The sequence below is a fragment of the Hyaena hyaena genome, unplaced genomic scaffold (assembly GCF_003009895.1).
Source record: "Hyaena hyaena isolate Hyena2069 unplaced genomic scaffold, ASM300989v1 scaffold_75, whole genome shotgun sequence".
Lineage (NCBI taxonomy): Eukaryota > Metazoa > Chordata > Mammalia > Carnivora > Hyaenidae > Hyaena > Hyaena hyaena.
The window spans coordinates 2,032,932-2,053,061 of record NW_024080707.1 but is presented as its reverse complement, the minus strand read 5'-3'; the positions used below and the strand labels follow the sequence as shown (position 1 = coordinate 2,053,061).

Here is a 20,130-nt window from a genome sequence, read left to right as displayed (position 1 = left end):
CTCTTCCCTTGACAATGTTGCTGCATTGTTTTTTTAATTTGTGTTTGAATCACTTAGTCTCTTTGCTGGGTAGCCCAGATGCGTTTTCATATAGTAGAAAATGTCTTAAAATGGACTCTTCTCAGTTAGTTCTCACAGTTCTACAGTGTACCATTTTAATATGTAGATTCAGGATATCTTTCATTTATTTGTCTTTTGGTATGTTTTTATTAGAGTATAGCTTTAAACACTAGTTTTTGATTTATTGTTTTTCTTTTTTAGAAAATTCAATTATAGGTGTGTTAGATCTTCTTTGTCTTCTATAGCTATAATTTTCTTTCTGAACTTTTTACTTTTTCTTCGTTTCTCTTGGAAATTTTCATTTCACGTTCTCATGTATGCTTTGTTGAATCTTTTCTTCTTTGTGCACCTTGTAGTTTAGCCTTAAATTGGGAGATCATTGTCTTTTCCTTCACTTCCTTTTCTAATTTCAGGCAATTCTTACTTCATGAATTTTTTGTTCTGTGCTCACTTTTCTTCTGCATTTGTGAATTCTAATTTGTGCTGTTTTTTCATACCTGTTATTGTCTAATTATATTAGACTCATACTGGAGCGTTGTGGTACAGTTTCTTCTTGCCTCAGGGTTGGGTCTTGAGTATTTTCATGGGCTGAAGAATTTTGATTCTAATTTATTTCCTTATCAGAATAACTTTGTGTGGATGTTGGCTGCCTCTTCCTCTTCATTTTTAAGACTTAAGGATTTTTCTGAATCAGTTGTATTTACAAATGGAGTTGAAGGATTTGAGTGACTTACTAGTTTCTTAGTTCAAGAGTGCCCTCTTCAGTTGGTACAGTAAAATGCAATTTCTTTAATGAAAAGGAGTGTTAGGGAGAGTTTAGTATGTCAGATTTCATGAAACTCTTATTTCTGTAAGAACCCTTAATTCTCACCAACTTCTTTATTCTTCCTTATTCATCACCAGATCTTTTAAAAGATACCTACTCCTTTCAAGTTCCTATGTTGTCTCCCAGAAACTGTGCCCTCTCAATACTTTACCCAAATAATTCCTACCTCTTCACTTTCACAAAGGTCATAGCTGGTGCTGATTTCAGATATGTATTTTCCCACTCAAATGAAACGGAGGTTTGCAGTCTTCTATTTCCTGCTATGTGGTGGATATAATTGTGTTGTGTATTGAGTTAATTGTTACTTTCTTTGCTGTCCTTGATCTATGTGGTTTTTGGAAGATGTAAAGAAAGATTAAGGTTTTAGACATCTGCTGTTTATGTTCAAAGAGTCCTAGCTATCTAACCTCAATTGATAAATGCCAACATTTATAAATTTTTAGGTGAGGCTTTCATATGAGCATTAGACAATTGGGCTGGGGTTTTTGTTTGGTTTCAAATGGAAGACATGCAACAAAGGTTCTTACACAGATAAAATATAGAAGATGGTTTGTTCAAGTCTCTGAGCAATTTTAGCCTGCAGCCCCTTCTCTCTGACCCTGTCACACTCATACATTGTTTCCATATTGCAGTGGGTGCATATGATGTGTCCAGGGCAGTTGGTATGTCTGGTGGCCAACATGTCCATAGTAGTTTGATATGGTCAGTGCACCCAGGATGGTTGATGTCTATATATAGCAGATCTAGAGTGGTCAGTGTACGTGGGCCATTACTGTAACAAGAGTGGCTGATCTGTCCTGACTGATCTAGATATGGAGCATTCATTTTTGTATCACTGATTTTTCCTTGTCAGGAAACCTTATTCTTTTCTCAGGGTACATGACTCTAAAATGGGGGAATGCGAAGTGTCAGCTCCTGGTGGAATAGGAGATCTAGTCTTCCACGGGAGGTAAGAGACTTGCTAAAGGGACTGGCCATAGAAGGATTCTGGCTAGGAGAAAAGCAGGCCACTAGAGAGACTCAACCCTGCTCAAGTCCTAGTCACCTCCAAGAGGAGGTGTTCCCTGACTCCAGGAATTTCTCCCCCAGGCCACGGGTGCCTGGACTACAGAGCCCTTCACTGTGGTCCCTCGGCATCTTTGGGTAATGAGGGTCAGGATGAGTAAGAACAATTGAATAATCATAAATGAGCACTTAGAGTTGGAGTCTTCATTCTACCACTTACTGGGTGAGTGATCTTGAATAACTTAATTTCTCTGAACCTCAGGTTCATTACTTCTGGCTAGTATATAATGCTTGGCCATTGCCTGACACAACAGAGCAAACCCTCAATAAATTTTAGCTACCTCCTACTACATATGCATATATACACATAATTTTTTTACACACATGCATCATATATACAAATATACACACATGTACACATACATACTTAAAATACACATGTATAGTTTAAGGGGGGTTCCTCAAGTATGGACATGGTTTTCATTTAATTATCGGATGCTTACATATTCACTGGCTGAAAAGGATTAAGGAAAAAATCACACTCCATTGAACTCCAAGGGAAAAACTCAAGTGATTTATTTGAATAGGTGGTATCCTCTGGCAAACCACAACTCTATACAACTACACAATGTTTTTTGTTCCTCAAAGTTGGAAAATCCCTGCCTTCATCCTGTTTTGCCTTTACGTATCCTACCCCCTTGCTTCATAGACATCTGTCGAGCCACAAGACCCTTATTCCTAACCGCCTGTGTGTCTCTCTCCAAACCAGAAGTCCCAAATTGGCTTAATATAGCATAGTCTGTGCAGTGTTTTTTTCCTTGCTTGTTTTGTCTTTGTTTTTTTTTTTTTGTTTGTTTGTTTGTTTGGCTTTTTAAATTAAATTGAATGACTGTGAAGCATTGCCAGCATTCCCAAGGGGCAACAATTGGCCGGAGCTGAGCAGTGACTCTCCCTTGAGAAAAAGCAGTGCACTGTGGTCTCCACAGCTTCTGTGGCTTCACCCCGTTTTCTTGTTGTTTCCAACCTCTCCCCTGGAGACTTTTTTTTTTAAGTTTATTTATTTATTTAGAGAGAGTGCATGTGCACACACGCATATGAGCAGAAGGGCAGACAGAATCTCAAGCTGGCTTTGCACTGTCAGTGTGGAGCCTGACGTGGGGCTCAAACCTGAGAACCATGAGATCATGACCTAAGCTGAATACTTAAAGGGGTGAGTCACCCAGGTCCTATTCCCCCCTCCCCCCCCCCCCCCACGTCAAGACATTTAACTCTTCTTTACTCCTGTTATAATCCAACCATCCCTTTTTGTTAAACTCGGTCACACCTTACTTCACACCCATAGTACAATTTTATCCTGTAAATTGATGAGTCACTTTCTGGCTAACAGTCTATACTGTCTATTGCAAACAAAGTTAAGACCAGGTTGATACAACTTCCCAATACAACTCAATCTTTTTATCTCCCCAATCCTGCTTCATACGTCTGACTTCCACCCGGCCTATGTGCTCATACTTCTGCCCACATACCATTCCCTCTCCTTGGGTTCCCTCTTTCCTCCATCACTCAGTTCAAATATAAGCTCTTCCTTGGTCTAGTTAGCTGGCTGAGAAAGTTACTACATCTGTATTCTCTCAATTACAATCCAGTGAATAATCACAGCAGTTATGTGTAATTATCTAAATATATTTCCATCTCATCCAGGAGACTAAGGAAGCCAAGGGCAAAAACTGGGTCTTATTCAACTTTGCATCCCTAGAGCCTAATAGTTTTTGATAAGAGAATTAAAGTTATAGCTAGATAAAATGATATACTAGTCTTGGGCCCATTTTTTATCAGTCAGTTTGAAGTAAATTATGCTGTTGTACCAAACTCCACTCAAATCCCAGGGGATGATAAAAACAAAGGCTTATTTTTCATGCACATGACTAATCCATCATGGATTAATCTTGCTCCACACCCATTTTGATCCCCGTTGAAAGAAGAGCCCAGGGAGACTGACAGTCTCATTGGAGAAGAAAAGAGATTGATGACCATGTTCTTGCTCCTAAGGCTTCTGCTCAGAAATGGCACACTTCATTTTTGCTCATATTTCATTAGCTAAAGCAAGTCAGTGTGCCCAAACATAAAGCCAATGGGGCAGAAATGTAAAATTCTCCTAAAGGGTGAATGGCTTGAACTTTAATACTATCTGCCACATGGCCACCACATCCAGTTCACCTTCCAGGGGTACGGAGGCCTGTGGGACATTTCCTCAGGCTCCTGGGTCAGTGAGCTTTGGAACCCAGCTAAGGGGAAGCCCCTGCAGGAGACGTAGGAGAATGTGAGGTTGGGAGAAGCCAGGGCATCCCCCATCGCCTCCCCCCACCCCATCCCCAGTCACAAGGAGGCTTCTGCAGAGGCTGGCTGTATTTCCTCCATGACGCTAGCATCCACCAGCCAGGTCTGCTGAGTTTTCTGCTTCTGCTGAGTTGTCCCTGGACACTATGATCTTAGATTCACATCCTCTGATCCAGTCTCCTAAGTTACAAGATAGGGGGAGAATCTACTCACATCATCCAGTTGTTTCAAGAACAAAACTAAAGGATGTTTATGAAAATATGCAAAGAACAAAGTGCTAGACAAATAAGGTGCTTAAATGTATACAAAGTGAGGCAACAGGGTGCTGCAGAAAAGGAGACTGGGGATCATAATGCTTACGTTCATGATCTTGCTCTGCCACCAACTGTCACCTCATCCAGGCAACACTGTGTTCTCTATTTTCCTCATCTGCAAATTGGAGATAACATTGTTGATAATGAAGCAGTCACAGAATAGCATAAATGAAAAGAGCTATGAAGATGTATACTCTCAAGTGTAAAAAGCTATACAAATGTTAAATTAATTCACTAGTTATAAGCAGAGAAAAAACTTTATTTCTATCAAATTAAAAAGTAGGAATCAATCTTCAAGCAAGATAATCAAAATAGTCAATAACAATGAACAGTTAGGAGAGCATGTACAGATTAGACTACAGGTTTAGATAGTCTGAATTAAGCACATACGCCCAATTCAAGAGGGCTGACAACTTTCATTGAGGAAAAGCAGTGACTCATCGTAAACACACAACTTCTGGGAAACTGGAGCTGACTTTTCACAGGACAGTAAACCGAAGTGACAAGCTGTCATTGGCTTCGAGAACAGATTTGAGCTTGAGAGGGGTCACAGTGAAACGCCATTGTAATGCAACAATTTCCCCAGAGATCTGTTCATCTCAAAAACAGGAATATATAAAAATCAGTAGTACAAATTCTCATAAAACTAGAAAAACCCTCTAAGCCCTAACACCTTGGAGCTTACATAAAGACTGAGTTTTTGTTTTCTTCCCTTTACCCTTCACTAAATTAAATACAAGTTTGTTTTTATTTAGCACATTTCTGACTTCACAGCCAAAGCTTTAAAATCAAGAAAGGTTTTATGAAATGGAATTAGACATACCCTAACCCCAGGAAGAATCACAAGGTGCACTTGGTGTAACTTGGAAAAGTTACAAACAGGAAATCTTTTATTTCCAGGAAGACAGATGCTGTTTCCTGGAATAGCCTAATTATTACCCAAAAGGAATGCGCATCCATGCCATCCAAGGGCTCTTATCCACTTGGAAATGTTTCATCATCTCTCCCTCCCTCTCCCTACACACACACACACACACACACACACACACACACACACAGATCAAATTGGGGGCATTCCCTGACACATATAGATAATGGCATTTATTTTGGCAAGAATTGTGCAATTTGTTAAAAGAAAGATAAGGTATGGCATTTATGAACAATTGTAACTACAGTATGTCTCAGCAGATGCAGGAAGCAGATTTTTATTCATAGTTGAAATACAGCTTCATGGTTTCCCAACATCTGGGTCTTGCACACTTTTCATCTAGAAACCAGACGAGATCAGTTATATGTGGAAAGGGAAGATAACTTATGACCAGACCACACGCCCGTTTAAAAAAAAGAGAAAAAGGCTGATTGCTAGGTTCTCCTTTTGTGACACCAAATAGACCAGGGAGTTACTAAAAATGAAGGGGAATTAAAAAGAAAGCAATTCATACTCAGAACAAAACTTGGCCTTATGACTTGCCTCTCTGGCAAAATTAAGTGCAGCAAGGAAAGATAGTGTCTTTTAAATGAAAGGTAATACATGAAACTCATCAGGTAGATATGAATGTTTCCCGAGATGCTGTCACCCAGCAGAGCGCAGATGAGGTACATGCCCTCTGTAAGTACAGTGTGCAGCTACCACCAGGACCCACTGAGTGCCCATTTCTTGTCTCAGCACCAGAGTGCCAAAAGTAGAGATTCCAGGTATAATCAAATAACACTGCTTTACCTATTAATTAGAATGGGGAGCTTGGAGGAGGAAAAGGTGCAAACAAAAGGCCCTTTTGGATTTCCTGGTTAATCCCTATAGGTACATGGAAATACAAATTTAAGTGAACAGAATGATTGCAGTTTTTATACAAAGAGGCAGGACAACTAAAACATCTACTATGTAGGGTAATTACTGAAGACTTAATTAGAAATGCACATGATGCACGTAGCATTAAGTACCAATAAACAGGAACTACTGAATGCCTATGCCTTAATGTATTTGGAATTTTGCAGTCTTTATGACCTAAACAGGCCCTCCCAGTGGGCAGGTAAGCTGTTTAGACTGCTAAACAGTTAAAGTCAAATACTGAAATCAGTTTACAGTGAACTACATTTTATAACAGTCCTATTTATGGTGTTGCACAGGCACCCTTCTATCTAAAGTCATCCTGTCTCAACAACATTTTAAAGTGGTAGGTGGGTGAAGCCACAGCAGTACCTCTTCCCAAGAATCCCACCCTGCCCCATCCATTTATTTTTTTTTTACCTTTTTCCTTCCCTACCAAAGGGAGGGGCACACTCTGGGTAAAGCTGGAGCTCATCTCGGCTTGGCTGTTAGAGGGTGGCAGGGAGTGACCCTGGGCAAGGCGGTTAAGACAGGAAGCCAATCTCCCCTGGTTCCAACCAGAAGTGTGCATGAGAAACAGTGCCACATCAGATGGCAGGCAAAAGTGTGAATGTGGCATTCGGGGTCATGTTAATGTGCAGTGTGACACAGGGAAGATGTTATGTGGGGGGGCTCCATCACCTGCCAGCACTTCTGGAAGGATGTTATCATCAGGGCCTTATCTGGGGGTGGAAGTGAGGGAGTGATTTCTCCTGATTATCAGGGAAGAAAAGTAAGTAGCATCTGGTAACTCCCAGAATCCCGAGTCTACAGGGGACATTGTGGTGGGGCGCGGTTGAAGTGCAAAGGTTCCTTAGGGGTACAACACCTGACATCAGAAGAGGAGGTGAGGAACATGAACCTGACTCCTCCACAGACTAGCCTGGAACCAAGCCCAGCCTACTTTAACAGTCTTTCATTTTATAAGTGAGGAGTTATGAAGGAAGATCAAAGGCTCTATTCTTCCTCTAGCAGCTCCCTTTCCTTAAGCAAAGAGGAGTGGGGGGCGGGGGGAGAGTGGGGACAGTCCCATATACAGCTGAATGTCTCTTCTACTTTTGATGAGGCGACTTAGAAATACAAGCAAAATCAAGCAGGCTCAGCACAGGACACCGATGGTGAACGTCCAGAAGCAAACTCAGGCTACAGAATCAGGAAAACCTGGGTGTGAGTCCTGGCTGCACAGTCTATTGGCAACAAGAGCCTGGGCAAGATGCTTCAGATCTCTGACCCTCGCCTTCTTTATTTATAAATGTGGCCTCATGCCCATCTCAAAGGATGCTTGAAAGATTAAATAAGTGTTTGCTAAGGTCCTAGAACTGCACCTATCACCCAAAGGCCTTCAGTAAATGGTACTTACTTTATGTCTGCCTTAGTGTTAAAGGGTATTAAACACAGCAATGTTTTCAAACTCTAAGTGGGAAGCCTGTTCAGACAATGGGAAGCAAAACTAATTCACAACTGGCTAGAATCACAGAATGTGTGTACAGGTAGGAATCTTACAGACACCCAAACTACTCTCTTTGCATAACTCTGAAGGAACCGTACATGCAGCAGAAGGAAAACTAAGAAAAGATGGCTCTTTAGCTTTTATCAAAATATTTTCAAGAGAATTTTAGTTTGTTTTTTTTTTTTTTTACAAAATTATTGGAGGAAATGCCAGAGAGCTTGTTGAAGAAAATCTGACATGAACTTTTTAGGCCACTGAACATGAAGTATCATCTTTGAAAGACCCATGGAAAACGTGTTTGTCTTTTTTATTGGTCTCACCAAGCACACGGCCCTCACCAAGCACAAAGACAGCAGGCGCCACTGAGACGCTCCCACACTGACTGTTAACTATCTATTCTGCTGGAAGAGAGGGAAGGATGGAGGACTTGAGTATGGCATCAGGGACCAGCCATGTCCCATACCTCTCTTGAAAACTCCAAAGGGAGTCTGTTAAACACAAAGAGAACTGAAGGAAGAGTGATGAAGATTCTTCTACTTCCAGAAGGGCACACACTTTCCTCTCCTGAATTATCAACCTTAACTCTCTACTTTTCCTAGTTTTTGGAAATTGTCTCCATGGCAGTACTAGTCTAAATTGTGTGACTTTCTTCATATTGGATTTGTTTTCTCTATACCTGGTTCCCCAGGAAACCTGAGCTTTACCTATAGGTCTGATTTTCACCTTGCCCCACCAACTGGCATTCAAACATGGCTCTTCTAAAGCACTAGAAGTCCAGATCACGCACTGATGTTTCATAGACCTACCTGGGCATCTCCATTGCATAAACCCAAAAAGTAACATGTTGATTCAGAGAATGAGGAGACCAGTCTATGTTTCTACTACGGCAGTTAAAGAACATTCACACGAAGGTATAAAGGAGGGAACTGGCGTGAGCGGGGCAGCATTTGTACGGAAGATGCAATCATTACCATACAGAACACATCTGCCAGGGAATTGACTGGAGATTCTCCAGGACATCTTCAGAAAATAAATAATGCATTGCAACACCAGAAGCTTGCTGAAATAGGCTTTTGTTTTGTTTTTTTTTCCCTTCTCCTCAGTATGAAGGGTTAGACAGAAGTCACTCCCAGGAATAGCAAAGGACTCTCCTTAGGGACAATCACGATGCATGAAGAGGGGTATTTATTTTTAAGGCAACAGGAATAAATTTCATTGTCCTTCCCAGAGGAGAGCAAGAATTACATTAGGTGGCCACCAAGTCTGGAAACCAGGCAAATCTTTAATAAGCGGTTTACTGATATTACATTACAAAGAATGACAAAATTGTATCATCTATATTTCTAGACTTAATGGCCACCCCACAGAAAGCATCTTTGGAATAGATTAAAAAATTTTAAATTTGTTTTCCCATAATCATAAAGCTGTCATACTCAGTCTGGGGACAGCTAGTGCAACATTTTCCTTAACCCACAGGCTCCATTCCCTTTACCAACTATTTATAATATGTTTGGGTCACTCACAGGAGAAAAACACTGTCAGCATTAATATTTAGCAGCATTTCAAAATACATTTTTTTTGTCTTGAATAAAAAGCTAAACTATTCTTTTAGTGCAGTAATTCCATATGGTCTTATTACTTCTATACACAAGATATGATCCTTTAACATTTATGTAGTATCTCTCACTTTTTTGAAGACTCCCAAAGACTTTGAGGATTTTATTTTTTCACAATAAAAGAAAAGAGCAGTGTCAACCCATGAAGGTCAGCCCAGCAGCATAAGTAGACCCTCTGCAGAGCTCAGTTCCTGGTACAAGAAGCAATTGGACACCCTCCTCTCGCTCTTGGCTCTTAGAAAGGAATCTGAGAGATAAAAGCAGTAACTATCTGTATTACTTCATAGCCTAGGAAGGGAGAAAGCAGATGTACCAAAATACAGTCTAATAAAAATAGCAGAAGCCAAATCCTTTCATTCCAGGATGTCTGAAAAGGAGAGATTCTACAGAACATGGTTGCAGAAAAAGGTATCACTCCAAACAGAAAAAAGCAAATTGTGGACAGTCACTCAGGGCCAAAGAAGCGACCATAAAGAGCAATTGGCTTCAATCGCACAGTCACCAGGAAGGGCACATACCAGAGAACTTGGGACAAGGCCGGGGCTACTGCCCTGCACATTCTCAGGCCACCTGGTGCTGTGGTTCACAGGCTTTGGGGGACAGGGAGAACCAGAGGCCAACACAATCACGTGTGAAAAGGCTACTATGGCAACAACGTGATGGTCAGAACTCAGCTAGACTTTGGATTATACACCATTTGAAATCCAGTCTGTACTTGCTTCTTGTGAAGGGCTTGAGACGTGCAGACATCTTTGACATGTGTGGGTGACCCTTCTTTAGAAAGGCAGAGAAGAGCCTCTTCATGAACTCTTTCTACTCATTTGTTTTCATTTCAGTCCACCATTTAGACTAGAAAAGACGCTGCAAGCTATCCCTGCTAGCTTCTAATTTGGACACGGCATCAGTACTACACATACAACTGAATGAATGACATCTTCCTGGTTCTTCACTGGGCAGGCTCAGTATGCTTCTTTGGACTGAATAGGTGTGATCTTGTTCGAGAAAAGCGTGTAAACATAGGGCCAGATTTTGTTAGTCTCCGTCCCAGAAAATTGGTGAAGTACTCCTCGGCTCCTGAAATACAAAATCCGACACATGAAGGCATTTTAGGTTCACTTTTTTTTTTTTTTTAAATGTTTATTTTTGAGAGAGAGAGAGAGAGAACATGCAGGGGAGGGGCAGAGAGAGGGAAGACAGAGGATGTAAAGTGGGCTCCACACTGACAATAGCAAGCCCAATGTGGGGCCCAAACTCACAAACTGCAAGATCATGACCTGAGCCGAAGTCCAAGTCAGATGCATAACTGACTGAGCCACCCAGGAGCCCCTTAGGTTTCTTTTCAACATGATATTAGGGCAGGTGAAGGTCTAGGGTATAAAGCAAGCATGATCTCATGGCCTACCACATACACTGTAAGTGCCAAAGCAGCTCCCTCAAATGTATCAACACCCCCACTTAGGGATACCTAAATAAGGACACAGCTTCTACATTCTGGCATGCTTGGCATGATGCCACCTCTTCTCCTGTTTAAAACATATCAAAGAAGGGCGCCTGGGTGGCTCAGTCAGTTAAGCATCCAACTCTTGATTTCGGCTCAAGTCATGACCCCAGGGTTGTAAGAATGAGCCCCGTGACAGGCTCCATACTGAGCATGCAGCCTGCTTAACATTCTCTCTTTCCTTCTGCCCCTCTCTGTGGCTCGCGTGTTCTTTAAAAAAAAAAAAAAAACAAGAAACAAACAAACAAAAAACAACAACAAAAGAAAAACATCCAAGAATAACATTATATGGACAACACCAAGTTTGCCTCAGTACATACTTTCAAAAAACAGATCACTGATAACCTTTGGTACTATAAAACCCTTATTACTTACAACAGATCATAAAACACATGATGGATCATAATCACATGATCAGGAACTTCTGATCTGAAGGCCTGCTAGATTATTCGGGAGCTAAAAGGTCAGAAATTGATTTACAGCGGAAGTTGTAGACAGCTGTCTGCAAATGGGTTTTGTTTGGTTTGCATGCTGTTAAAAATGTTACTTGTTGTGACTACTTTTAAAACTTGGGATTTCCCCCCCATATACACACAGAGCCAGATTTCTGCTTCTCGTGAGAATCAATGGGCACTAGCCACTCTGGGCCTGAGTGCCCCTATGGTAATCACTGGGTGATGCCACATAGCAGCTGTCCGCTTCAACTGTCACTCACCTGCCCAGGTTAACACAGCCCTCACCAGGTTTGACACTCATTTCCAATGCCTGCCTGCCCCCTGGAGCCATCTAAATTTGCCATCCGTAGCTTATAGTTTTAGCTTGTTTTTGGGTTAAATTCCCTCCTAGACATAGCTAGTCAAAGGGTCCCTTCTAATCTTCCAAATGAGATATTTACATGTGGGAGTGTCAAAATATAAACCATTATTTTAGCTCCTTAAAAAGAAAGATGAAAATAACTCTAGATGTAATCTTACAACCAGACAGAGAGGATCAGGTTTCGGTTCTTGTATTACAAGAATCTCAGCATAAAAGAACTGGAAGACATCTCCCACGTACAACCCCCAACATTTCACCTGACCTTCAGGGAGGAACTTGGTATTTAGAGTTTATCTCGCTTGAAGAAACACTACTGCATCTCAGCCCAGCATCGTTCCCAACGGGCACCACACTGTTTTAACCGGCTGTCCACCATGAAAATGCTGACGCACACTCACTTGTATAATTCAATGACTGGCTTTGCCACATCCTTGTACTGTCTCAGCCGGGCAGCAACTGCTTCAGGTTTATCATCCTCCTGCTGGATTAATGGTTCACCAGTGACGTCATCAATCCCCTACAAACACCAGAGAAACCAGTTAATATGGCCAACAGCTGGGCCATTCCATAGATGAAAAACTTTCCTGTGCAAAACCCATTGTATTCACCTTCAACTCCTCTCACACAATGAATTAGGCCTGATGACAATGGTAATAGTGAAAGTAGTTGAAAAAAAGAAAACACACTCTTAACAGTATGTTAACCTTATCTCATTGAGAGCTGACATGAAGTCTTTATTAACTTCTCAGATCTTTCCGAATATGTTACAGTGCTATTGATAAATGATGTTTTCAATTTATAATTTAAAACTCCCTGCTGCCTCCCCCAACAATAAACAACCTTTAGACACTGTCACTCTGGCCTCTAAATATTCCTGAAACTTCCTTGCTTTCTAAAGTTTGAGTTGTTAATAAGGAAAATAAGTCATTTCAAAGAACCAACTTGTTTACTTAGGAAAACACTGATCTAGGAGAAGGTATCTCTCTCCTACCTGTGCTAGCTTTCAAAACCTTTTCTGAGATTAATCTTACTCAGGCTATTTTACTAGATCACATAATGACTTACCTAAAGATAGATTAAAGTATGCATGAATCATATACCTATGATAATCAAGAACAAACATTCTGAGAACTGAAAAGATGCAATTCTAAGAACCTGACTTTTGACATATTTTAACCTTCTCAGGAAACATATCTACTTAAAAATGGCAACGTGCACATACGAGGATCTTGCCTCCCGTGTCCATGGCTATTACCCACCAGGGGAGATAGTCACAAGAAATAAATCTGTCAAAAGCAGGCTAGAGCACAACCAAAAGGTTCAGGCAACTCAACTGGATAATCAGAAACCAGCTATAAATTTGAAACACACTAAAATTCCATTACAGCTCAGGGCCTTGGGTACATAATTTATGCTTATGATTTACTGGTGAGCCCCATAATATCACATGTGTATTCCATGGCTGTTACCCTGACACAACAGGGGAGATGGGGGTGGGAGAAGGCTGTACATCACCTCTACTTTCATCTCCTTGACTTTACTTATGACTGCAAAGCTCAGAAGTCATTTCCAGGACCTCAGAGCACTAGTAAATAGAACAACTGCTTCTAGACAGAGCAGAATGATGTTGGGGTGATAGCATCCCGTCTTCCAGGGGAACCTGGCCACAGTGGCTGATAGAGGTGGCCCAGACTAGCACTTTCACTGCTGATTTCAGGAGCAGCACTGTAATAACTGTGGGCGTTCTTTTATATCTATTCTTTGGAAAGTAACTTAGTATTAAAAATTCTCAAATTTTAAGACAACCTGCTTCAGCAGGGCGAGACGGAACTAAAATGTGAAACATCTGTGTTAGACTTCAGTGCATATTCAGAACCCTCTTTTTCCCCTCCATTTTGTCCCCTCTACTAGTTTCTTGAGAAAGAAAGAAGGGACTTAATAAAGGAATTCCAGAAGTATTTATTATATTTTTAAAAAGACTTCTGGGGTACCTGGCCGGCTCAGTTGGTTAAGCACCAACTTCGGCTCAGGTCATGATCTCACGGTTCGTGGGTTCGAGCCCCGAGTCGAGCTCTGTGCTGACAGTTCGGACCCTGGATCCTGCTTCGAATTCTTGTGTCTCCCTCTCTCTCTGCCCCTCCCCCACTCATGCTCTGTCTTTCAAAAATAAATAAACTTAAAAAAGACTTCAGAAGGCAACTAGTGCTTAGCCCAAATGAACAGGACTCCCTGGAACTTTCTCAAATCTATGGTACTCAGGAGCTAGGATGGCATCCTTACCCTCTTGAAGCTGGTTTTCTGTTGTAATTATTGACTATCGATATTCAGGTCTACCTATTCCATAAACATTTATTCAATAAGATACAACTGTCACCTCTTTCACATTTGGAGGATTACAAATAATATGATCTACCTCCCAATAATTGGAGTTAAGAATCAAATTGAACTAATTCATATCTTTACCAGAAAGAACAATAATTCTTTTAAATGAATTCGTTAATTTAAAAAGTTTCTTGGGGCCCCAAGTGGCTCAGTCAGTTAAGTGTTTGACCCTTGATTTGGCTCAGGTCATGATCTCACAGTTGATGAGCTCGAGCCCTGCCTGGGGCTCCACACTGACTGCATGGAGCCAGCTTGGGATTCTGTCTCTCCGTCTCTCTCTCTGCCCCTTCCCCACTGCACACACGCTCTCTCAAAAAATAAAACAAATAACATTTAAAAAAATAAAAGTTTCTTTAAACATATACCTTTATCTATGCTTATTTTATATAAACGTTATTCTTTTGAACTTGTTATTCCTCTAGTCTTCCCCCTTTACACCCTTACTCCCATCAATCCCATGACCCTGCCCACTCTGACCCCAGTTCTGCATTCAGACCCAGGGCTAACCATTTATCCCTGTTCTTATGAAGCCAGAGAGCACATATAAACACACACACACACACAAACAGATATGTGTAAAGAAAGACAGTCACTTTTTACAAAAACGGAATTATTGTGCTATTTGCTTTTCATATTCAGTAATACCTGGAGGAAATGTTTCTTCAGGTCAAAGACTATAGCACGAAGTCTTTCCTTTTACTGACTACATGGCATTCCAACTGTAGATATTCTCTAATTCCTTTTATCATCTGCTGCAAATGAGCATCATTTTTGTTTTCAGATTTTGTTTTGTTTTTCCCTAAAATCAACACTAGAATAAGCATAATTGTATACATGATCTTACCTGTTAGTGCTTTCATTTCCATAACCTATGCTCCCAGTGGTGGGTTGAATGAAATATGTATTTAAAATTTTTTTTAAATTTTACTTAATGTTTTTTATTTACTTTTGAGAGAGAGAGAGAGAGAGAGAGAGAGAGAGAGAGAGAGACAGCATGAGCAGGGGAGGGTCAGAGAGAGAGGGAGACACAGAATCTGAAGCAGGCTCCAGGCTTTGAGCTAGCTGTCAGCACAGAGCCTGACACGGGGCTCGAACCCACGAACTGTTGAGATTATGACCTGAGCCGAAGCTGGACGCTTAACCGACTGAGCTACCCAGACGCCCCTAAAAATTTTAATGTACAATGCTAGATTGCTTTTTAAAAAGACTACAAATACTTCACATGCCTAATAAAGATGAGAATACCATTTTTCTCTGATCCCCACCAGCAACAGATGTTATAAACTTGAATTTGCACTCCTTGACCACTAGTGAATGAGAAATTTCAAATACATTTGGCCACACAGATCTGCTCTTTTTTGAATCATCTATTCATATCCTTCCTATACTTTACGGCTGAAATGTTGTGCCTCTTGTCAGTCTCTCAAAGGGCTCTGTATAGTCTTACGTGCACATGAGGTGGATTGAAATCCAGGTTATACACCCTTCCACTGGGAGGGTGAATCCAACGTCGGCTGAGACGGTCTTTGAGTGTTTCGAATGGAATGTTCAGAGTGATCACTAGATCCAGCTCACAGATTCTGTCCAGGGCTTCAGCTTGAACTAACGTCCTAGGAAAACCTAAATGCCAAAAACAAAACATATCAAATGCAAGACATTTCCCAATTCCAGTGAGTCAATGGAATATTTTCAATGACAGAATAATCAAGTCTATACATATGCCACCCAGAATGAAGCTTTCATCAGGGATTTATGTCTACCTCCTTAAATTTAATAGTAGAAGAAAAGAGGCTACTTTAAAACCCAGTTTTGGCATTTGGGACACTGAAAGATTAAGGAGTCACATGATACAAGTGGAGAGTACACTAAACTAAAAATCATTAGACCAGTCCTAGCTTTGCTCTTAACTACTCACGTAACCCTAGGCGAGTTATATCACCTCCATTTCCTCTTCTGTTAAAGAAGTGAAGCGACAAAATTATATTTGTGTCCTTTGATAGCTTTAACAGCTGATAAGTATATTACTCTTAGGCTATTTCCAAAATTATATATACATGTATATGTATTTTTTATCCATTCCTTACATCTTACAAAACTCAACATGTGGTCTGCAATCTAATACAATAACCACAGAAATGAGAAAAAGCATTTAGGAATGTTATAGCAATTCCACAGTAATTTTAAGCCTACTAAATCTAAAATTTATGCTTGAATTTGTGGTTTTCTTTTAATTTTTGCTCTTGTTATATTTGATAAAAGGGCTGCTCTGCAGTGGAAAACAAAAGAAACTGGACTTTCACTAGAGATAGTTTGTTCTAGGCTTCCCTTGGAGCTTACTTTCTAATTTTTCCAATAAGGAAAATTATCCAATGGCCCCCGCAGTATCCAACTTGTGATGTTGTTTATTACAGAAGGTTGTTTATTACAGAAGATGGAGTTACATCTCTTCCAAAAAGATACAAGAATAAAGAGCACCAAACCTGGGGCATGTGTTCAACTCTATTTTTATGATAGGGAAAGAAAAAGCAAGTCCAAACAGAGGTAGGAAAAAGCTTATCTTGCAGGGCATATCTCAGTTCACTGGCTATCACATGGCTAACCCCAGGTAATCACAGGTTCCCAGAAGAAACTGCTTTCACATTTTTTTTAAAAATTTTTATTTATTTTTGAGAGAGTGAGGGAGGGAGAGAGAGAGAGGGAGACATAGAGTCCAAAGCAGGCTCCAGGCTCCTAGCTGTCAGCACAAAGCCCGATGTGGGGCTCAAACCCACGAACTGTGTGAATTCATGACCTGAGCCGAAGTCGGACACTTAGCCAACTGAGCCCCCAGGCACCCCTGCTTTCACATTCTTGTGTGCTTTTCTCCATGACCCATCATGCATTCGGACTGGCTTCAACAGAGAAATATGTTACTTCTAATTTTTCTTTTACATTTATTTTTTTTTTTGAGAGAGAGAAACAGAGCATGAGTGTGGGAAGGTCAGAGAGAGAGAGGGACACAAAATCTGAAAGAGGCTCCAGGCTCCACGCTGTCAGCACAGAGCCTAACGTGGGGCTCGAACCCACGAGCAGGGAGATCATGGCCTGAGCTGAAGTTGGATGCTTAACCAACTGAGCCACCAGCGTCCCTAGAAATAGGTATTTCTAACCTTGTAGCCCAGGTGTTGCCTGGGCCAACAGCCCAGCCACCTGCATTGTCTCCCTCCTCCCACAGTGACTCTCCAGCTAAACATCCTCTTCACAAAAAAGGTTCCCACACATGGGAAATTATGCTAGTACGTTCACAGTGGCTTTCTTTGTGGTGGAAGATGGGGGAATTCCTTTATATCCTTCTAGTTTCTAATTTTTTTTTAATTGAGCAGACAGTGCTTTCAAAATGGAAACAAAATACTGCCCTTAGATAACAAGCTGCTAAGTAGATTTTTTTTTCAAATCTCAATATAATTTGTTAGACCAAATTATGATTACTTGACATTTTGGAAAATGAAAGGTCAAACTATATCTGCCTAAGGCCAAGCACATTATGGATACTTGGCCTTAACACTGGAAGAGAGCAATGCCTGGCATACATGGGCAAACATTTCCACTTAACACTAGGGTAGCTGTCTTCTAGTCTTCTGTTCTGTGGCCATACTTATTTGACCACTTGTCTTACTTTAAAATCCCAATTTAACTCTGTGAAATTATACGACTCTGTCAAGCTCTGTAAACTCAATATATAATTTTTTCTTTCTATTATGGAATGGTTTGACTGCTTGCATATCCATTTATTAAGCAACCTTTCTTTTGATTATTAAGTTCAAAAGAAACTTAATTTTAGAATTGGGGCTTCACAGCACCTAGATGTATCCTGGAGCTTCAAATATGTGATAACTACCAGGCAGATGATAATGTGATACTCTCTGGGTCACCAAGGAGCAAGACTTGGCCCATATGGGCCCTCATGGCTCAATTCAATCTATGGCTACATAGGTTGGGTGGTAGGCAAGGAGTCTCAGAAGAGTCCAGATAAAACCACGCCTCCCATATCTTTTCCACCAAATTCCTTATTGAATACTACACACACCCTCAACCAGATCCTTTTTTCCGCCTCCCTCTCTCCAACAGCTCACTGTAGGTCAGACTGGGGACGCAGCAGAGAGAACTCTCCTGGAGTCCCAGACTAAGTTTATTCGTCAACTTTAGCCTAACTTCCCCTACACTGTGCATCACAGTCTGCTTTAGATGATGGGTTTCCTGAAATGGGATTTAAGATATGTCTTACTCTCTTTGTTATTCTCTGGCACTGTGCCTGGGACATTCTAAACTTAAAGTCCAGCAAAGTGAGGGCAGTGAGCCTTCCCCAGGAGCCTTCCCCTGGCACTCTCTCACTGACTGCCAGGTCCTAGCTTTCTCTACAGAACCCACTCTTCTTCAAATTGACAACTGGAGGGGCACTTGAGTGGCTCAGTCAGTTAAGCATCCAACTTTGACTCAGGTCATGATGTCACAATTCATGGGTTCGAGCCCCACGTCGGGCTTTATGCTGACAGCTCAGGAGTCTGAAGCCTCCCTCTCTCTGCCCCTCCCCTGCTCGTGTTATGTCTGTCTGTCTGTCTCTCAAAAATAAATAAACATTAAAAATTTTTTTTTCAAACTGGCAACTGGAGTTAGATGACTGCAGCCAAAACAACCCCAAGATCAATCTCTATGCTTTCCCCAAATCCCTTCTCAAGCAAAAGCCACTTTCTAAATCAGTGGCTTCCAAAGGGACCCTCGCTAGAGTATGGAAAGAAAACAGAGCCTCTGTTGCACTGTTTTGCTTACTGTTTCTCAGCGTCTAGTTTGGAGGGTACCTTTTATAAGGTATATGGTAATAAAATTGTATGTGCACATAATTCACACATATCCATATACTGAAGATATAAAGTAAAATGTTTCTACTGCGGAGTGTGCACAAAGAATTTTAGAGATCACTCCTCTGCCGAGTTCTCAGCCTCAGTCTCCGTACTGGGGTTCTCAGCATCAGTAGCCACTACCCTGATAAGAAAATACTGTTCTTTATCCTTTGGATAAAAGATGGAAGCTGAGTAAAGTGGCAGAAAAGAACAGGAAGCTCTGAAAGAGAATATAACAGCTCCTCCAACAAATAAAACCTCAAATCCTACTGGCTAAAGTTTCTAGTCTAAAGGGTAGAGGCAACTCTCAACTCCCCCACAACTGTTTCTGAACTCTGGTGCCCTCTGGAGGAATGGGTGGAAAATGCAACTGTATACCAAATTGAACTCAGAAGGAATAGATTTAGAAAATGTTAGGTAGTGTCTACCTTCAGGGCTTTCACATCCAGACCCACAAATGACCAGAGAATTATTAATTCTTGTGGCTTAGAGGTCTTCTGTTAAGACAGTGGCTCCTATCATAACCTCCCATTCTCAAATTGGGTTGAAGTTGAAAGAACCATGGAAAATACAGAAGCCTATGACAAAAGCTAAAATTTAGTAGGAGTTATATTTTAAGATGTTAATGTTGGAATGCAACCATGTTTATGGTTTGGAACTACCAACACGAGAAATAAGTCATTCCATAACTTTAAGGGTCCTCCATCTGATGGGGCACATCAATATTATCAGGGAGGACTTAAAGGGGGTGGGGGAGAGCTTATGGGTGCTTAGATTCCATACCATTCTTCCTAGAATGGAACTTCTAGGAGCAGGAGCAGGAGCAGGACTTAGGTTTTTTTTTTTTTAATTTAAAAAATTTTTTTAAATTTTTCTGCAAATGTTAGATAGGTTTTTATTTATTTAATTTACTTATTACAAATAGTTTATTGTCAAGTTGGTTTCCATATAACACCCAGTGCTCATCCCCACAAGTGCCCTCCTCCATGCCCATCTCCCCCTCCCCCCCACATCCATCAGTCCTCAGTTTGTTCTCAGCATTCAAGGGTCTCTCATGGTTTGCCTCTCTCCCTTTCCCCCAC

The 20,130-nt window shown here is 41.0% G+C and overlaps 1 protein-coding gene across 5 annotated transcripts in view; it reads right to left on the bottom strand.

The window, feature by feature from the left end:
* Positions 1 to 8,940: 8,940 nt before the first annotated feature.
* The window catches only part of AK4 (adenylate kinase 4), a 74,653-nt gene continuing 63,463 nt past the window's right edge, over positions 8,941 to 20,130 (bottom strand). For all 5 annotated transcript variants that reach the window (XM_039233451.1, XM_039233454.1, XM_039233452.1 and 2 more), the window contains 3 exons: positions 15,619 to 15,791; positions 12,188 to 12,306; positions 8,941 to 10,549 (listed from right to left, as the gene is read on the bottom strand). In XM_039233451.1, the coding sequence (XP_039089382.1) occupies positions 10,435 to 10,549; positions 12,188 to 12,306; positions 15,619 to 15,791 (407 nt within the window). In that variant the 3' untranslated portion in view covers positions 8,941 to 10,434. The remainder of the gene's footprint in view (positions 10,550 to 12,187; positions 12,307 to 15,618; positions 15,792 to 20,130) is intronic.